The sequence below is a fragment of the Phoxinus phoxinus genome, assembly GCF_949152265.1.
Source record: "Phoxinus phoxinus genome assembly, chromosome: 1".
Lineage (NCBI taxonomy): Eukaryota > Metazoa > Chordata > Actinopteri > Cypriniformes > Leuciscidae > Phoxinus > Phoxinus phoxinus.
In genome coordinates, this window is record NC_136876.1 from 27,682,845 (window position 1) to 27,702,447 (window position 19,603).

General features: G+C 39.7%; 2 protein-coding genes and 2 long non-coding RNA genes across 4 annotated transcripts in view; 1 reads left to right on the forward strand and 3 right to left on the reverse strand.

Moving 5' to 3' along the window:
• Positions 1 to 118: 118 nt before the first annotated feature.
• LOC306994882 lies at positions 119 to 8,493 on the reverse strand. The gene is made up of 4 exons (XR_013796755.1): positions 8,430 to 8,493; positions 7,116 to 7,197; positions 2,095 to 2,174; positions 119 to 227 (listed from the first exon to the last, which is right to left on the reverse strand). It is a non-coding gene; the product is annotated as an uncharacterized lncRNA (long non-coding RNA).
• Positions 3,009 to 5,956, reverse strand: itpripl2 (ITPRIP like 2). Its single transcript, XM_079605525.1, has one exon. It carries the CDS (start codon positions 5,655 to 5,657, stop codon positions 4,182 to 4,184), a length of 1,476 nt encoding a protein of 491 aa, XP_079461651.1. The 5' UTR covers positions 5,658 to 5,956; the 3' UTR covers positions 3,009 to 4,181.
• A 4-nt stretch (positions 8,494 to 8,497) lies between the features above and the next one.
• On the reverse strand, positions 8,498 to 18,934 carry LOC306994841 (5-demethoxyubiquinone hydroxylase, mitochondrial-like). Its single transcript, XM_079605748.1, has 6 exons — positions 18,711 to 18,934; positions 18,125 to 18,306; positions 13,067 to 13,181; positions 12,524 to 12,663; positions 10,653 to 10,721; positions 8,498 to 9,221 (listed from the first exon to the last, which is right to left on the reverse strand). The coding sequence occupies exons 1-6, from the start codon at positions 18,799 to 18,801 to the stop codon at positions 9,144 to 9,146; spliced, it is 675 nt and encodes a 224-aa protein (XP_079461874.1). The 5' UTR covers positions 18,802 to 18,934; the 3' UTR covers positions 8,498 to 9,143.
• LOC306994877 overlaps positions 18,829 to 19,603 on the forward strand; it is a 67,938-nt gene continuing 67,163 nt past the window's right edge. Inside the window, exon 1 of the long non-coding RNA XR_013796754.1 lies at positions 18,829 to 18,962. This is a non-coding gene — a long non-coding RNA (uncharacterized lncRNA). The remainder of the gene's footprint in view (positions 18,963 to 19,603) is intronic.

Consider the following 19,603-nt stretch of genomic DNA (forward strand, 5'->3'; position numbering starts at 1 on the left):
AGACAGCGAGCTCTTCTCTCCCTGGAGAAAGCAGCGCCCTCCTTCCCCCTCCTGCCCTGAGTTTCTTTCAGAGACCATGCAGTGACTCATCCAGGTTTGCAGAAGCACTGATGTATATCAAATCTGTTATGTGCATCCCTTCCCGCCTCCTCCGGTCTGTTTTTACAACACCCCGCTTGCTGCCTGCAACCACTTGTTGTTCACTTCACCGCGAACAGAGGGAGAGTCTGAGGAGAGACGGGTAGACGGCAGGTGAACGGACTAATTGCTGCTACGGCAACACGTTAGTTATACGGGGAGTTTATGAGAGCCGGGGTCTGTGCGGCCACCTGCTGCTGCTCTGACTGTGACTGACTGAGGTACGCAGACGTGCTACCATCTTTAAGACATGACGCACAAGTTGTTCTGGAGAGTCTATAAGATGTATATGATGGTCATTCCTGGTGCTGTATTGTAACCTGACTGGGTGGAACACAAGGAACTTTAAAGCAAGTTTCCTTGGAAACGGTAGGGACACGTCGACCTGTTGCTGCGTCAGCTGTACCGACTCAGAAGTCAGAATGGCCTCGCTGACCGGAGGAAACTACGCATGTACTCTGAGCATCATGTCAGCTTATGGGGTGTAGAGTTTCACAGAGTGTTCGATTGATCTACAGCACTTGAACAACAGACACTAAAGAGTTTGAAAAAAAAACTGAAAAAAAGAAAAAGAAATTAAAGGGATAGCCAACATTTTTTATTTGTCATTACACACCCAAGAGTTGTTCCTAACCAGTATGCATCTCTTTCCTTGGTAGAACACAAAAGAAGATATTTTGCAGAATGTCGGTCACTAAACAGTTTCTGGTCCCCATTGAGGAAAATACTACGGAAGTCAATGGGGACCAGACACTGTCAGCAAATCAGATTAAAATAATTTCTGAAGGATCATGTGACACTGAAGACTGGAGTAATGACGCAGTAATATATGACTTTTTAAAATATATTAAAATAGAATCGAAAGAAACAAATAGAATTGAAATAGAAACAAATAATTCAAAATATAATTTTTTATTTATCAAATAAATGCAGCATGGGCGAGCACAAGACACTTCTTTTAAAAACATTAAGAAAATCTCACCAACTCCAAATTTTGTAAATTCATTCACTTCAATGCATTTCCAGTGAGCTTTTCACAATAAATGTGTACACTTTACAAACAAAACTGTATAGAATAAAATAGTGCTTTACAAACTAAGGCAAAGAGTGCCAGGGGCAAGGAAAAACCCTAAGATGTTTGAGTAAACAAAGAAGGAAACCTCGACTTACCTAGAATGTCGTAGACTGGCAAAGAATATAATATAATATAATGTAATAGAGGTATGTGTTTGAAATAAATAAGAAGCAGAAAAGAATGTTTCAGGTAAAAAGAAAGATTTTAGGTGAAAACCACATTGTGTGTAATGCAGAATGATGTAAAACATTTATATTTTAGGTTGGAAGCTGCATGATAAACATTTGGATGTAAATAGAATTGGATAGATTAGAATTAGAGATTGTGTGAATTTAGTCGCTTCATTTGTTTCTGCTCGAGAACATGTTGAAAGGCATGTCTCATAAAAATCAGACTTACAGTGACCTCTGCTGTTATATTAGGTTTTTAGCTTCAGAAAGCTTGTTGCATGAAGTTTGTGCTTTTTCCCCCCCGTCATTTTTTGAGTTTGACAGATGCTGGTATATTGATGGCACTCAACACAAATTTGTTTATGTCCTTCGTTTTGGGAGGGGGAAAAAGTATTCCAAATGCGTGAATGTAAATGACACCCATCCAGTTTCATTGAGCAGTTTGAGCATGATATGAAGTAAATGATTCTCATTTAATTGTAGCTGCCATACATCTACTGTAAGTTCCAAATGACTGGGTTTAAAGAGAATGCTTGAGTAAACGTATACGACCCACCTACACCCAAAGACATCTATTATTTGAGATCATTATTAGAGAACCAGACACTATAAAGATACGGAGCATAATGTGAGATTGTTAAAAGCTGAATTTACTGTTTTTAATTAAAATCTTTTAACCCTAAATTATTTGTCCTCTAAACAGATACTGACCTCAAGGTGGCCCCCACATTCAATCATGCCTCCATGACTTCAGATTACAGCTGTGGTTCACTTTGCCAACAAATCAAATCCTGCAAGCAAGTACATAAATAAAATGATAATTAGAAAGGATGAGATGATGTCCTAATGTTAGAGAGCACCAGCTTTGAGCCCCAGTATAATTTACACTGAAGCACATCACTCAACATAACACTCTATAGAGAATAAACACTGCCAAACAATAATAATCGACTATACAGATGATAATTAGCATGACTGTGTATGAGTGCAAGGTTCATACATTACATTCTCTTTAAACCCAGTTTGCATTTCATTATGAAAACATTTTTTTTTTAATAGAACACGTTGCACTGTCGTGCCATGTGACAAATGTAAAATAATCACTTTAGAGGTGATCTAAATACAAAAAATATATATTTTTGTGTAGTTCTATATATTGTGTACCTTAATATATTTGGTTTCAATGAGACAATCTCATCACCTATTTATAGAAAAATATATGGCAAATAGTAATAATAATAATAAATTATTGTGAAATTCTTTCTCTATCCATGTCCTATTTTCTCTATCTGTCAAAAAAAAAGAAACAATTGTTTCGGGTGTTACAATCAACAAATAATCAACAAAACTCTGTGCAGTCCAAAATATAGATATTTATTTAAATTCATGTAATAAAATACAAGTATAAATTATATCAACTAATATATATATATTTATAAAGTATATACACATACTCACACACATTTTTTTACACTATGTACATAAAGTACAATTTGTAAAATCAACTTACAGTACATTCACATTTAGTACCAAATATACATTAATATACATATACATTCAACATGAGTTAATCTGTATTTTATATTGCATGTTTTGGACTACATTTAACGATTGTTTTTAGAGCATGTCCTTTTTCATTTCCTTATTTTATTTTCTGTTCCGCTTTTAGGCAACAGACAAAAAGAAGCTTCAAAGAGTTTTGCTTGGGTACCACAAACATTTCCCTGTAAAGCTGATGAAACTTAAATATGTCTGACATAAATGAACATGAACACATTGTTCCATAACAGGTGGATGAGGTTTGAGCACCAAGAGCCTAAAGAAACTAACCCTGTAACACTCAGCACCAACAAGAGATCTAAGGATCTCTGCTGCCGTATGTAAATGCAATGCAATCATCCATTAAAACTACAGCTAGTGGATAAATAAGTGACCCTGGGCTGAGGTAGCATGTCTCCATAGTGACAGCCTATAGAGCCATGTCTCTGAGGGAAAAGATCACGTGCACAGCGCATAAGCTGGGGTCCCTGTAGACAGGCAAGATGAAGTGAAGCTATGCCATCATTGCCTTATCCTCAAGTGTGCCAATTAAGATAATACACTGAGGTGAACTAAATCACTAATTATGATCTGACACAACAAAGGAACGCTTTAACAATCAATTAAGCAATACTGAAATTGCTACAGTTATGAAACATTATTATTAATTCATTCATTCATTCAAAATAAAGAATATATTTGGGTCAGTAAGAAACAGCAGACATATTTTTTACAGTGGTCACGCTGCAGTTCTTCCCTTCAAAACAGGAAGTTCATCTGTTTAGGCTGGCATTACTAATACTGTGTGGGTGTGGAAAAACGTTGGTTCCTAATGCCGTTTTGACTGCTCACTACCCCGCATGACATCATGGTCAACCTGAGTCAACAAGAGTCTAGCAGCTCTCAAACACATGAGTTTCATCTCTAAGCTAATTCCTAAATCAGGCATCTCCAACCCTGCTCTTGAAAGGCTACCTTCCTGCAGACCTTGCTTTTCAAATTTTGTCCCGCAATTACAGTACAATACTTATTTGTACAGTACCAAGACTGATTTGTTAGAAGTATTGCTATACCTACTAAATGCTACTATTGTTCTCTAATCTAGTGCTTTGACTGCTACCTTTTGAGGAAAAAAATCTGAATTTTGAAAAGTCAGATGGACAAAAAAAGATAAATATATGTGACATTAATATCTGAAAAAATATAAACCAAGATGTAGCAAGCTATCGATATGTGTTCAGCAACATCATAGTTGACCTTCACTCTGCATCAATATATTTGCAGTGAACACCTCTGCCAAGGCTGGTTCTCTGCGGTCGCCCGAGTCGAATTAGGCGAGGGAGGTGGTTCCATGAGTAAGCCAGTCGGGCGGAGACCATATCGAGGGTGATGTCACTAAATTCTGCCCACAGGTTGGAGGGTACCGTCTCCTTCACAAGTTTGGGCAGAGCGACAGAGTCTGGCAGTAGCCCATTATCACCTCCGAGGAGTAAATGGCAAAGAGCCCGAGACTGTAGCCTCTCCCTTAGACTGCGAAAAAGATCATCCAGCCGGTCAACAAGGTTGCACTCGTCCCAGGCCTCAGGGGGCGTACTGAGCAGCAGGCGAAGCCAAGCAGTCTTCAAAGCATAGGACGAAAGCACTCCTCCCCATTCAGCTCCGGACTTCAAGTCCAGCGTCTCCCCACTGAGGTTACGTACCTCTTTTAGGAGTTGAAGGCACTTCAGATGACAGGAGTTGGAGGGCAGTCTACCTTTCACCCATGATAACAGTTTATGCTCCTGCCTGGGAAAGTACACTGTCCAAAGGTCTTCTCCTCGCTGCCCCCACCGGGATGCCACCAAGAAGGCACCATCACTGAGAGGAAAGGCTGGGATCAGCCGAACGCCCATGGAGATGTGGCAGCAGACATAATCAGAGCGGGGTGTCAGATGGAGGAGCACTTGCTGCTCCTCATTGAGAGACAGGCTGAGGGAGCAGCGCTGCTCAAACATGTAACGGAAAGTAGCAAGGCAGCGCTGGGTGGCTGTGTAAAACCAGCGCTGTACGGAATCTGGGCTCATCCTATAGACACTTTGAGCATTGTGCAAGTGCATAAACGTGTCCGTGAAGGCCTTGTGGCGACGTGTCCACTCTGCCTTGCGAGGCGTGTTCAGCGTGCACAGCGGTGGCCCTCCATGTTTGTCAGTACAAACGCTGGTCTCCAGTTTCAGTCCACGAGGTTCCCGCAGAGGCACAAGGATATCGAAGCAGTCAGGTGAGCCCACCTTGTGCTCCTCATAGGAACTACCGATCTGGATGAAGTCCCCCCGGAAGGCCAGTGAAGACTCCGGCGGGACATTGGTGCGACCCACCCTTACAAGTTCACTCACCAGCTTGGCAACATGGGCTTTGCTGTGGCCCAGCACATGTGGAGAGAGACGCACATGCCTCTCGTAGTGATCGTCCAGTAGCTCTCTCTTGGAGACACCTAATTTTCCCTGCCCCTCCGGGACTTTGTGGAAAGCCCCTCTAGCAGAGCCAGATTGAGTTGAGCAGTACTTTATAAAGAAGTAACATAAGATAAATGCTAGGATGTACTTGAAGAGTGTGACAGCTCCAGGTCCCTGATCAGAGCAGTCGTTCCCTTGGTCCTCAGATCCTCTGTTGATGTACTGGTGCAGTAGCAGCAGAACGGTGAGGATGCAAGTGACCAGCGGCCAGAACAACCTGAGGTTGAGTGTGTAAACGCTCATCCTCCTCCACCAGTCCACTCCAGCTCTGTGGGAAAAGTTGGGGCTAGCCCATGCTTAACCACTCATCCAGATGCTGAAAACAAGACCGAGCTGTTCTTTTAGCCCTCTCGAGTAGAAACCGTCGTGTAAGAGGAAGTTTGCCAAATTAAGTTTCTTTGCAGATGCAGCGTGTGCTGAGGGCAAAAGAAGTCCTCTCGATCAGGATGTTTGAAAATCCCCCCTTTTGACACAAGTGAGCACTGTGTGAAACAGGAGAGCAGGCTCTCAGTGTGTGAGCTCAGAGGAAATGCCAAACTCTTGAGAGAGAGGAATTTCTGTTTAAAAAAAGAGGCGTTCAAAACCCAGAGCCTGTCCACACTCCTCCTCCTCCCTCTTCTCTTAAAGAAACAGATCTCAAAATGGGAAGTGCTTACTGACAGAATGAGCCCTTGGCTTAGATATTTACACAACATGAATATACCACATGCATGGATTGAAAAAAGTGACCAAAAATCAAATGTTTATAAAATGTTAAAAAGGGTGCTTATACTTTTAAGTATAAGTTCATACAAGAACTCATGGCATTCCAAACTTGTGTTTTTCTTTTCACCAAAAGTATGTTTCACTAATACCATCACACAACTCCTTTTGTAAAATGACTAGAATAAATTCTAAAAGATGTCAGTAGAGGTGTGGCCCTAGCAAGCTTACACAGAAGGTCATTGAGTAAGTTTACAGAAACACTGCGCGAGCACAGCATTTCTCTTTGAAGGGTTTGTTCACAGTAACATCTCTCTACAGTATCTTTATAGATCCTTTATAAACTCCTAACCTCAGCACAAGCCTTCCCCCGGTCACCCCTGACCCTGTGATACTGAACAAGAAACCACTGTCATCTCTCTTAATCAGTCCACAGAGTGCTTTTGTACTGCTGTATATGGACATAAGCCTTTTAATATTATCTTGCTTTATAGACATAAGTTTTTAGAATGGCTTTTTCAAAGCTTAGTCAAATACTCCTAATCACATCTATCACACATGCATAAAGCCCTGTGTACAGTGTAAAGAATTTGAATTTAAACTTAAGCAAATAGACAGTTAGTCCGCGGTTCACTTCATATCAGACACACTGAGGTAGCCACAAACAGAAAACCACACCTTTCCCACCCTGTGCATGTTGCTACCTCTGCCCTCTGATTTCAAAACAAACAGTGCCCATGGCCATGAAAGTTAGCATCAAGTATGGACACTCACAGAAAAACATATCAGGACCTGGCTAAGTCACACAAACCTGTATGACCCGTCACAGGATAAACAGAGACAGCTCGCTAAATATGGATGGTTGAACTGTTTGGATAACAATATATAATTGGTCTGTTGGAACTTAGAAGATGCCTAAGGAAGGAAGTGATCTTCATTATAGGGAACTTGAAAAGGCAACTGAAAGAAGGCAATTACGGCAGTGTTTCTGTCATGTACCTTCTTATCAATCTTCTTGAGCTATTTTGATGGTGATGCAGCCTACTCTAAAAATACCAAGCTGCCTGAAGGGGATCAGCAACTACAAAACAACAGATAAATGCATTAATGATTTGCAGTTACAACGGAGTTGAACTCAGCTCTCTTCCTGTAAAAAGAATGTCTTGTGGTTAGCATCTGTGTCCTGAGGGATACAAGCTTTAAGAAACAGTCCTACAATTACATGATTCATAACACTGATGCATAATAAGCTTCTGAGCACAACACATACACTGTCTGAACTTGTTTATGCTAATAAGAGAAATTCTTAAGACCTTTAATACTGGTTAAGGGTTGACAGACAAATAACCAGATATGTTTTGTATATATATATATATATATATATATATATATTTAAAAGAGCTTCAGCTGTAGTATGCTATTAAGACATGTGATCGGTTCACAATAAACAACTCATGCAGTGTTTTCAGATGGGTCTGCTTCCTCTGACACAGACTTATTATGAGAATAAAAGATTGTGTGGCAGCTTCTGCATTACATTAAGCAATGCAAATGCTTATATGTAAGATATATTTAGAAATAAAAACCTTCTGAAGTAGGAGAGAAGGGGAATATGGGACAGGAGGCAGACTGTGGGTAGTGGGCAGTTGAAAGCCTCAAACTTTGAGTCTGTTAAGGGTTACATGTGGTCACAGTTGATGGTAGACTGGAAGCTGAGGAGTACTTGTAGTTACACAGGGATTGCATCAGCCTCCTTCTCTCTGAATGCGAGTATACAGTAGCTCTGCCCACTAACAGAATCTGCCAAACTAAACAGGCCTCTCAAGAACTCTTATCCAGTACAGTCAGCATAAAAGACTCTAGACGAAGAGGAGGAAGGGGCCCGGAGTATAATTTGTGCACTTCTCATAGCCTGTTCTCTTCTTATCAAAGCTTCAAACTAAATTCACCAATTGGCAACATACTGGAAAAAAAAAATCTCTAAAATCCAGGCTCTCATACTCTCTGAGGAGTGTCTAGGCTGACTTCATGCCCTCATAGATTAAGTCATGGGAACCACAGGGAGATGGAGACAGCTGTTTCCCGCGTCTCTGCTACACAGATTATGTTACATATGTTCATAGCCACCCTTGTGATAACTTCCCATAATATTGTATGCATACATCACTGGCAGTCCCTAGATATTCTAAGATAACAAATGAGCACATCATGCCAAATATGTTTATATATCTGTGGTCTTTCTTCTCATATAAAATAAAATTTTTAAAAGTCAGGGTACAGATTGCCCTGTCATGACTGGTGGCTGCAAATTACCTTTAACTTAAAAGGGAAAGACTGCCCTCTTGTGTTCCAAGTGGTCTGTGCAAACACACAAGTCCTGTAAAGACATATGACTTTAATGTCAACACAATAGTGACAAAACATTACAGTATGTTATTTCTGAATATATCCTGTTGGGTGAGATAAAATAATGAATGCCATGTATAAAATATAATAAATAAATACATTTTAAACATTTATACTGCTGTGTGGAACAGCACCAGAAAATACGTTATGATGAAGTATACACCACTAGCGTCACTAAACTGAAACAAATTATTATTATATTTTCCAACAGGTTTTCTGAAAATTTCCCCTGTCTTCCACTGTACATATTAAACAACGCTGGGTCAATATAATAAAAAGTATTCATGTATGTAATTATGAAAAATTACCACCACCCCCCTTCCCCATCATGAGTATTGGCACTTTATCCCCACTTCAGGCTTTGGTAATAAAGAAGAGTAATTATATATATATTAATTATATATTGAAATATACTGTAGTCATGCCCCAAAAATATGCTGTGTCGGGGAGGGTGGGATGCTCAAACAAATGGTTTTGGAGAAATCAACCCAAAATGGCGTACTGAATAAAATATTGTAACAGTGAAAATAATTACATACTTCAGCTTTAAAGCTACAAAAAGTAGAAGCCATATTTACAAGATATTAGGGTGACTTTTAAACAATACTCTTTTTTTTACATTTACACTCGTTGTGAGACATAAATTGCAGCTTTGCAGCCAGCCTGTATGATTGCTTTCATCAGCTGATATCCAGGCACCTGCAATAAAGACGCACAATGTGTCACTAATACACACAATGGCAGAGCATAAACATATCTGTGGCTCTAGAAAAATTACTTTTAAAACAATTCTTGTTATTGAGGTTTTATATTTTAATATGCTAGATCATGCAGTCACAAATTTAAGGCTGGGCGATGTAAATATTTTATCGATAATCACCTAAAAAAAAAAAAAAAAAAAATCACGATATCCGATTATATTGTCTACCCGAGGCCCACCCCTTCCCCGCTGGAGACAACACTGCCGACATACACGGTAAACACACATCATGTTGAGTTTGGCTGCACTTTATCTAATGATAGCCTGAGATTGAGATTCAGTTAGATTAATTTAAAAATGGAAACTTTAAGGTTTTAATTTGTTACTGTAGCAAGGTTTGTTGATAAGTGAAGGAGGCAGGTACTGGCGAACGTTTCACAAACTTTAATCCAAAAATAAACAAACACAAAACGGAAGTAAAGCGGCAGCCCCTCACAGTCGACTGCTGCATAAAAACATAATAAAACCACAACAAAAATATTCTAGGCCTGGTCCTCTCTCCTCTTCACTGTTGTCGCTCCTCCTTTTATGCTCCCGCAGACTCTTTTTGAGAAACTCTATATTCATATTTCATCAATTCAAATCACATTAAATTTTCATAATTTTTCTATTTACAGTTCATAGGGCTGCCATAGACTCCTACTGGGGAGGAATAATAATAATGAAACTAATGGATACAATAGGGACTTGGCGCCTAATGATGTTTGATAGGGAACGTATCTCCAAAGCATAGTCGCATACGCAGACACACATTGCCATTAGAGCAATCAGTGCCGAACAACACCAAATAAAATAAAGATTAGGCTAATTAAAGTTATAAAAGTTATTCTGTCAGGTTCAGTGAGCAATTTTCTTTTTCTTTTGTTCTTTGATTAACATTAATGATGGCAGCGGGTATACAGCTATTAGGCTGCTATCAATGCATGGCTCCGGTACGCCTACTATTTTTCTTTTTCAACGGTTTACATTAACATAAGACAAAACCGACTGTGTTTACCTGGATATTTTGACATCATTATATGTGTATTTGTTCGTGCACTATATGAGAGGCGGCTCTCTGTGAACAGACGCCAAAGAGAACACTTCTGTGTTCTCTTTGGCGTCTTCTTGCGCTTAAAGAATGGAATCAAGAAAATCGATTTTCTCTTCCCAGCCCTACTAACTGCTAGCCTATAGAAACTATTTAATTCATGCTATTGCATGTGGCTATGTGAATTATATTTCTCATTTCCCCCCGACATTGTCGATGATTGTCTGGTAACTGACTGTCATAATCGAAATTGTGATACTTGCAACACATCATCAGTATGATAATATCGTCATATCGCCCAGACCTACAAATCATGTTACATGCCATTATTCAGACTTACTGATTCAGCATCATGCTCAAGTCCAGTGTCATGGTGCTCCATTTCATCATCCCGAAATTCTTTAATCATCTGACAATAAAAAAAATCACTGTAACATATTACTGCAGTCAGTAACATTTATTCATCTGCATCATACAGTACCGGTACATATATTATTCAGTGGGGTTATGTGTCTTAAGCCGCGTTTCCACCGAAATTACCCGGAACAATTTGTCCCAGGAACTTTTTTCGCCCCAGACCGGTTGCTTTCTGCGTTTACACCGCGGTCTAAAGTACCGGTAAGATTATAAACTGCGCGCAACTGCTCCTCCCAGTCTGCGACGGACAGTAATCAGTTTTGAGCGCCACATTTATATTAAGTATGGAGGAGATTCAAACTGTGCTGTAGTTGTGTTTGTGATGTATTGCGGACATTGAATGTGAGATGGCTGGGACGAACGCGCAGAAAATTCCCTGTTACACAAATACGCTTAATAAAGCCTGAACCTCGTCGTCGGTCCAGCTGTGTTTAAAAAAAAATTAATTCCATATTTGCAGACAGACAACTCTTAATGCATTAAGCCACGAACCGCAATAGATTTTTAAAAATGCCGGTTAAATAGAATGCTGCGTGGAGTCATCCAGTCAAAATGTGGCGTGAACACAACCAATCAGCATGTTCAGCACACAAGTCCCACCCCTGAAAGATCCTGAACTTTGAAAAAGTACTACCTCGCCAGCAGGGACTTTCGGAGGGGGAAATATTTACCCGGAACTTCATTTAGACCCTGGTTCCTGCGGTGTAAACACACCGAGTACCACCCCAAAGTTCCTAGTTCCTGGGGAAAGTTCCCGCGGTGGAAACGCGGCTTTACATCACTTTAGAAAATGATTCCATTTAGATATTAAGCTACCATTTCATCCTTTTAACAAATTATACTATCAGCATAAGCGAACCATTGAACTGACAATATTTTTGTGATACAAATGAAGCAATTCAATTTTAAATCCTACAATACATACTTTAAAGGTATTTACCCCAAGTATTTTATTAGCTAAAATCAATGTCTTTATTCATAAATATGTCCTCATTGGTGTAAAATGACCTCTGCCAATGATCTGACTTATCCTCGTAAGCTAAGAATTTCTTATCTTTATTTACATGGGACGGGTAAGTCCATGTCGTTCCACCATCTTGAAAAACTATAATAGCAGAGAGGGACAAAAAGCACTAGCTCAGAGCCAGCGTCACGTGACTGAAACCAGCTGAGACGGACAAGGAGATCAGTGAGAGGCGCTTGTCACTGTCCCGGCAAATTTGAAAGGCTGCACGGTACTTCATAATGCAAGATCATACTTATGCCGAGCCACAGGAGAAGGAATCCTTGTCGCCAAAAAAGCAAAAAGAAATAATTTAAAGTAAACGTGACCGGCGAATTATAAAAACGAGGGTAAATATCAGGATAGATTTTCCCAGGTGGAAAGACCTAATGAAGGAGAAAGACTTCGAAAGGGACGCTGTTGGCTGGTTTCTTCTCGACAGCCAAGTCAATGTTACGGTCTAAATTACAAGCTTTTTTTCATTGCTTGGTTGTGTAATTCATTATAATGGTAGCATAACAGTAGAACATGTTTAGTTAAACTCGATGAAGTGCTATTGAAAGACATGTTGTCGTCATAGGTTCTTGGTACATAACGGCTACCGTAGTTGCAACACAAATTTGAAAAAGCAAGGTGCTAGAGAGCACTATTCGTTTAATGCAAAATACAATTTCACAGGCTAGATGGGAGAAATTCCTACACAGTGTACCTTTAAGCAAGAGCATCATCCCTATCCTACAGTTTCTTTGTGTGAAGTATGAAGCCCACCATGTCTTAAGGATTTGACCAACCTGCAGCAGTTCTGTGTACTTCTCAGGATCTTTCTCCATAAGAGTTCTGATCTGACTGTTATAGTGCTCTGAGATACTCTCTTCTACAGCCACAGTGCAGGCCATTGCCCCTTCTTTTCCCAAGAGAGCAGAACCAGCTCCTGTAAAAAAAAAAAAAAAAAAAAGACATCACAACAATGCTACATTTTACATTGAAGATTCTTTCTAGTACACAAAGTGTTCTCATATTTGACTAATGATTTTCCTTGATGACTTTTCCAGCTATCCGTGATAGCATACTAGAAAAATAAATAAAAATCAGAGATATAGAGACAGTGGAGCAATTTATTGAAATGTATTCATTTATACCTTTTCCAAGCCTGAATAATACTATTTTACACTACCCCAATATTTACAGGTTTTGGGGGTACCCTGTGCACATAAAAACCTTTTGTGTCTGTATATACCAACATATTGTATAAAATAAATGAGTTTCCTGGACTGAATTCTTGAGAAACATTATTTTCTAAAACAGAGAAGAAATGATGCAACAGCCACACTCACCAAGAGCAAATCCAGCTATATTCCATAAAGGAAGCAGGAGGGTCGGACGAATCCTGTTGTCACCCAGTATCTCATTAAACTTACTCAGGTGCTGCTTCTCTTGATCCCACATTTCCTTTAACAGTAATTGAAATGTCATTAGAAGTTGACATTAAACATCACATTGAATGCATAATTCCATAATATATTAGACCTCAATGTTGGTCTTAAAGGAACACTGCACTTTTTTTGGAAATAGGCTAATTTTCCAACTCCCCTAGAGTTAAACAGTTGAGTTTTACTGTGTTCGAATCCATTCAGCCGATCTCCGGGTCTGGCGGTAGCACTTTTAGCATAGCTTAGCATAGATCATTGAATCTGATTAGACCGTTAGAATCTCTCTCAAAAAAATGACAAAAGAGTTTCGATATTTTTCCTATTTAAACCTTGACTCTTCTGTAGTTACATCGTGTACTAAGACCGGCAGAAAATGAAAAGTTGTGATTTTCTAGGCCAATATGACTAGGAACTATACTCTCATTGCTGCGTAATAATCAAGGAACTGTCAGAGCCCGTCTACGGAGAGCCTGTTCACTCCCTATTAAGTCCTATTGTACCGAATTTTGGTTGTAGTTCCACCAGAGTTCCACTGGGGGCGATCACCCCCGAGTGCAAAATGAATGGGAGTCTATGGGGCTAGACGGCTAAATTTGTCCCTTTCAGCCGATGCCGTTGAGAAATCTCAGATTTGATTGTAGGTTTGGCAAGTTTAACATGGGTTATAGGTCGAAAATTGAATGAACGAGTACTTATGTCCTTTCGATTTCTTACAGGTTGAGTTGTTGTTGCCCATAACACGCTAGCATTCTGCTAATGAACGCTGATTGGTCAGTGAAGGACTGGTTACGACCAGATACCGCTTGATGGCATCATGGTATCCGAAGCGGGAACAGAATGTATTCTAGCAGAAACTCTTCTAGCACGTGTGTTTACCTGTGTCAGCTGTGCTGGGGATGCCTCGAGAGAAAATAAAGTGCAGAGCGCGAAAGCACCACAGTGACTGAAGGATTGCCGTAAAGCAGTATCTCTGGTCGTACGATGTGTATGACGTCATTGACATTTTGAAAGACTTTTTAAAGCAAATAAGTGACTCTAAAAAAATCTAACACCCAGCAATGTGCAATTTCTTTGCATCTCCTTTCGAATACAACATTCAAATTACTAGACAAAAAATTATATCTTGAGAAAAGTGGATTTTGAGGGGTATAGCTCCATAGACCACCATTCATTCTGCACTCGTCCTGTGAGCGCCCTCATATGGAATCAGAGTGGAACTGCAACCAGTCAGAAGCCGGAAGTGTAGCGAGAGTGAACCTTCTCCCCTTATTAGACATTCTCTGGAACTGTGCTGCTGTACCAGCAGGCGCATTGATATTACAAACTTAAGCCCCGTTCACACCGCCAGGGACACGCAGCGACAAGATCCCATTCATTTCAATGGAGCGCTAGCGACTTCCGGCGACACGAGCATAGACAGTAGGTGTTTCTCAATGTCAAGGATACTTCCTTGGCAGGACGCGTCCTTCCAAGTCATTTCCTTCAGAGACTAGGCGAGGATCCTCTTTAGGATTCGAGAGAACACGTAAATGGAACATTCTAGCAAGTGCACGTCATTGCGTCCGTCAGTGAAACCCCGCGAACCCCACGCGAAGCGGAGGGGTCTTGAATAAACCTAAAAGGGTTGTATTCGCTGTAAAAACTGGCTCGCTATAACATTATCCCGCTTATTACATGGCTGCCTACCTAACAAAATAAATCAATAATAATAAATAAATAATTTGAGACAAAATATTGATTTAAAAAGGAGTTTATTGATTTAAAAATGATTGTATTGCCTGAGTGAACAGAACTGCGTCCATTGCAACATTCTAGCTGTTAAAACACATGCAATGGTAAAATATGTGAAATGCCGGTGACGGCAAACAAGCCAACAATTGTTAAAATGACAGGTTAGCCATAACGTAATTTGTAATATCAATACGGTAGTAATTTGTACTGGCATTTAAACGTTAAACTTTACTTATATGACAGTTATAACAAATGTATGGTAACGTAAATATACTTAGGCTACATTTAAAAGCATATTGCCCCGTTATTGCTCCGACTCCGCTAACGTCCAACATTTTGTATTTTTTTTAAAACAAGATGGCAAAGCTGCGCGCATAGGATTGTGGGCGATTTGAGAGCGCGAAGTGCGCGAAGTCTACACATATTAGGGGTGTCAAAATTAATCGTTTCTACGGTGCATCGCGATGCAGACGAGGACGATTCGGTTTCGGTTCAGTAATAGCCCATAACCGGTTATAATGTACTGACGCATTTCTAACGTCAGCACCGCGTGCTTAGTCGCGGCATACAGTGGCAGAGGGAGGCGAAACGCCGGAGCGTGCAATAAAAAAATGCTCCAACCACTTTAAAAGCCGACATTTGGGCACATATCGGCTTTTATCAACAACACGGTAAGCCCGACCTTGACAAGACACGCTGTGTGCAAATCATGTCACGCAAAAATAAAATATGCAGGGGGTAATACCACAAACATGAGAAAATCACGTCAGTCGTTTTCACCCCGAGCTGCAAACGCCTGTAAGTGCCATTGTGGATCCCACTCAGCCAAAAAATTATCAACTTATATCAACGTTGCCGCCAAACTCAGTGAGAGGATAGAGAATTACCAGAGCAGTGGCATCTTTTATTGCAAAGTATATCGGCACATTACATTAGCGATGACTGGAAGATTTTGTCTCATGTGCTGCAAACGAGAGCCGTTTATGAGTCTCACACGGGTGCTCATCTGGCAGAGCTACTGTCTCATGTCGTGGATGAATGGCAGCTATCACATAAGGATGTAGTGCTTGTAACAGATAATGCATCGAACATGATCGCTGCAGCTCAATTCGGAACATTTCCTCACGTAAAATGCTTCGCGCGTACGCTGAATCTGGCATCCCAGCGCGCGCTTAAAGTGGGCGCGCTCTCCAGGCTTTTGGGCAGAATCCGACGAGTTTTATTTGATGTTTGATACATTCAAGAAGCGTGTTTTCAGGTAAAATTAAAGGTTCAGTTCATATATCTGACTGCTTGTATTTATTGACAAAATTATATACATGTGAAGCAAAATTGAAAAATAAGGATGCAGTGCATCATCAATGCATCGTGATGCATCGAGATAATCGAATCGAACTGAATCGATGATTTGATAATCGTAATCGAACCGAACCGTGAGACCAGTGTAGGTTCACACCTCTAACACATATGCACACTTTCCTGTGTATGGGATATTTTCCGAACGAAGGACTCCGCCCTTGGTTGAAATTCTGAGGATCCTCGACATTGGAACAGTCCTTCGACCGATGTCGATGACGTAGCATCCTCGAAATTCCGGCTTCCGAGGATCCTTCCTTGACATTGAGAAACGGCTAGTATATAAACGGACACGAGCGACAGTGACCGTTGGCGACAGAATGTGGGCGTGTCAAGCTACAGGAGACAAGCGACAAGTTCAGAAATGTCAACTTTATGCAAATGAGAAGCGATTTTCGCGAGCGACAACCAATAGGAAAGAAGACTTTCAGTGCAGCTCACGTTATGTCACCATCTCGGAGTGCAGGCAAGACAGAGTTCGAGGGCGATTTCACTTATATGATTTGACTAACCACATTCATGGATATAATAAAATGATGCATGGAAAAGAAACTGTCGACAGTCTCAGTGAGTTTAATTCATGCATTTATAGTTCGAGTGTTGTAAGTTTTTGATGCAAGTTTATCACTGCTGCATTTCACTTTACGGTTTCCCCTGCATTGTGTTGACTATTAGGGACAAGAAGTAAATGGGAATAGGAGCGGGCTTCACTCAGTGATTAAAGTAAACTTTAAGAGTGCTGGCCTGAATAATTGGAATATTTAGAACAGGAGAGAGGCCGCACTATGCATAAATAGTCTTTTTATTCGCACAAACGCGTTTCGGCGCGTGCCTTCTTCAGTGTGCAGACTGAAGAACTCCTGCACACTGAAGAAGGCACGCGCCGAAACGCGTTTGTGCAAATAAAAAGACTATTTATGCATAGTGCGGCCTCTCTCCTATTAGGGACAAGAAAATGTATTATCTGTCAAATACAAATGACGTTTTAGTCATTTATGACCATATAAGTGAGTTTAATTTGTTGCTTGATCGATCGTTAATCTAGTAAATGATTTAATCCACTGAATACTGCTATGGTAATAGCATAGTAAATAATAGTAAAAACACTCTCCCAAAAGCATGCTGTTTCTTTTGAGCCTGTAATTTCTAGTCAAATTAAAATGATATAGTTGTATCACTTGTGATGGTATTTAGTATAGATATGGCCAGAAGTCCAGTCGACCAACAACATTAGAGCGACAGCACTACCAACGCCCACAAGCGACTTCACAGTACAGAGACTAGCGACATACAGCGACAAAATCGCTGGCGGTGTGAACGGGGATTTAGTTCCGGTCACGTTAAGTTACCGAGCTGGGGACTATTTTCAGGCGCTGCATAATATCATTGCGCCTGCTGCACTACACCCATGGTATGGCAGCACTGTTCCTTGATTATTACGCAGGAATGAGAGTTTAGTTCCTAGTCATATTGGCCTAGAAAATCGCAACTTTTCATTTTCTGTCGGTCTTAGTACACGATGTAACTACAGAAGAGTCAAGTTTTAAAAAGGAATAATATCAAAACTCTTTGGTCATTTTTTTGAGAGATACTAACGGTCTAATCAGATTCAATGATCTATGCTAAGCTATGCTAAAAGTGCTACCGCCAGACCCGGAGATCGGCTGAATGGATTCGAAAATGGAAATTTTATATTATTATTTATATTAAAATGGAAAAATTATATTATTAAATGGTGTTCCGTTAATAATATAATAATAATAATAATAAAACTTACAGTAACTTAAAAAAAGATATAACTTAATCCTTCCACATGCAAAATAGAGAAAAAAAAAGTTAGTGTAATAACTGTCAGCTTTGGTTTATAGCTAATACCTGAATGAGTGGGCGTGTTTGTGTACACCCGAGAACAGCCATCTGACCCGCATAGATTCGGTTGGCACCATATTCTCCTGCATGGTCCACTCTCATCATCCTGTGAAGCATGGCTTTTTCCTCTTCATCATTGGTGGGAGGCAATACACTATATCCCCTACCCCTTACACATGGCACTGCAGCTGAAAATCACATAGACATGCAAAGATAAGCAAGTACCACTTTAAACTCAAAAATCCACATTATGTTCTCAAGTGGATTGTTGTAATATGCAGGAGCTCTGAGCACTACAACAAATAACATTACAATAATAAACATCTATCGTGATAAACACCAAACATTTTCCAAATATTGATACATTTGTCATACATAAGCTAAGCATATTGTAAACATAGACTGCGGTCTGTCTCTAAAGCCGCTTAGATGTGCTTTGCTTTTCATTTTCAAGTTTCAACTCTCACAACTATGATATTTTGGGGGGAAATTTAATATAAAGGCTAGAATCTGTGGATTTAATTCCCCGAGAGAAGTATTACAAGTGTAGTCATCATACGGAAAGTTATGAAACTGTTTCGTTGATACTTACATATGCTGTTTCTACAAGGCTGACCCGCTGTAGGTAAAATAGTCTGTTGAGAACCACGAAGCATAAGCTGAGGTCTGACAAACCTTTGCATGTTTGCAATTTGTGTTTGATCACGCAAAATTCGTCAAATGTCATTGAAAGGAGCTGGGGGTTGTGGTCGTCGTCGCACGCAAGGCGTTACTAAACACTCTAATCGGCGCTTGAAAATTACGTCAGTACGCGGCGTTCTGAAAACGTTACCTTCGCGCTCAGGTAAAGCTTTTCTTTCGTAAATTGACTGAGATAAAGTCGTTTAGAACTTACTCACTACCATGTGTTTTTTCATTCATTTTAATTTTAACGCATTGTTTTATAATATCTTGCATTGGTATTGTGGAAATACCTATGGCTGCTCCATTGTCGCCATGTTTGGATGTTATTTTGTTTGGAATTATTATTTATTTTGGTCTAATATAGTTATTTTAATAATTTGATCATTTCATATTTTAAATATTATATAAGTCTGGTGTTCAATGATTCAACAGGCATTTTTAGTTTCATGTGAGGGTGTAGCTGACGCCCGTGAAGACATAGGCCCCAAAAACGTTTTGGTAACGTTTGATTAACAAACTGTAATATTTATATGTTTCTAATTAATTTTCTGTAGTTTGTTGTTATACTAATATTTTAATATTACTACTATTATTGTTACTAGTATTATGTTTTTTAGTAGCCTTGTATCCAATTTCAATTAAATTATTCACTTTAGGTTACATTCCGAAAGTATACTAAACAAAACCTGATGCCATGTTAGTTCACACATGGTTCAAGAACTAATAAAATTGAAAAAGAATAAAAAGATAAAACAATATATATTTTTAAAATGTATCATATTCATAAAAATATATTGTTTG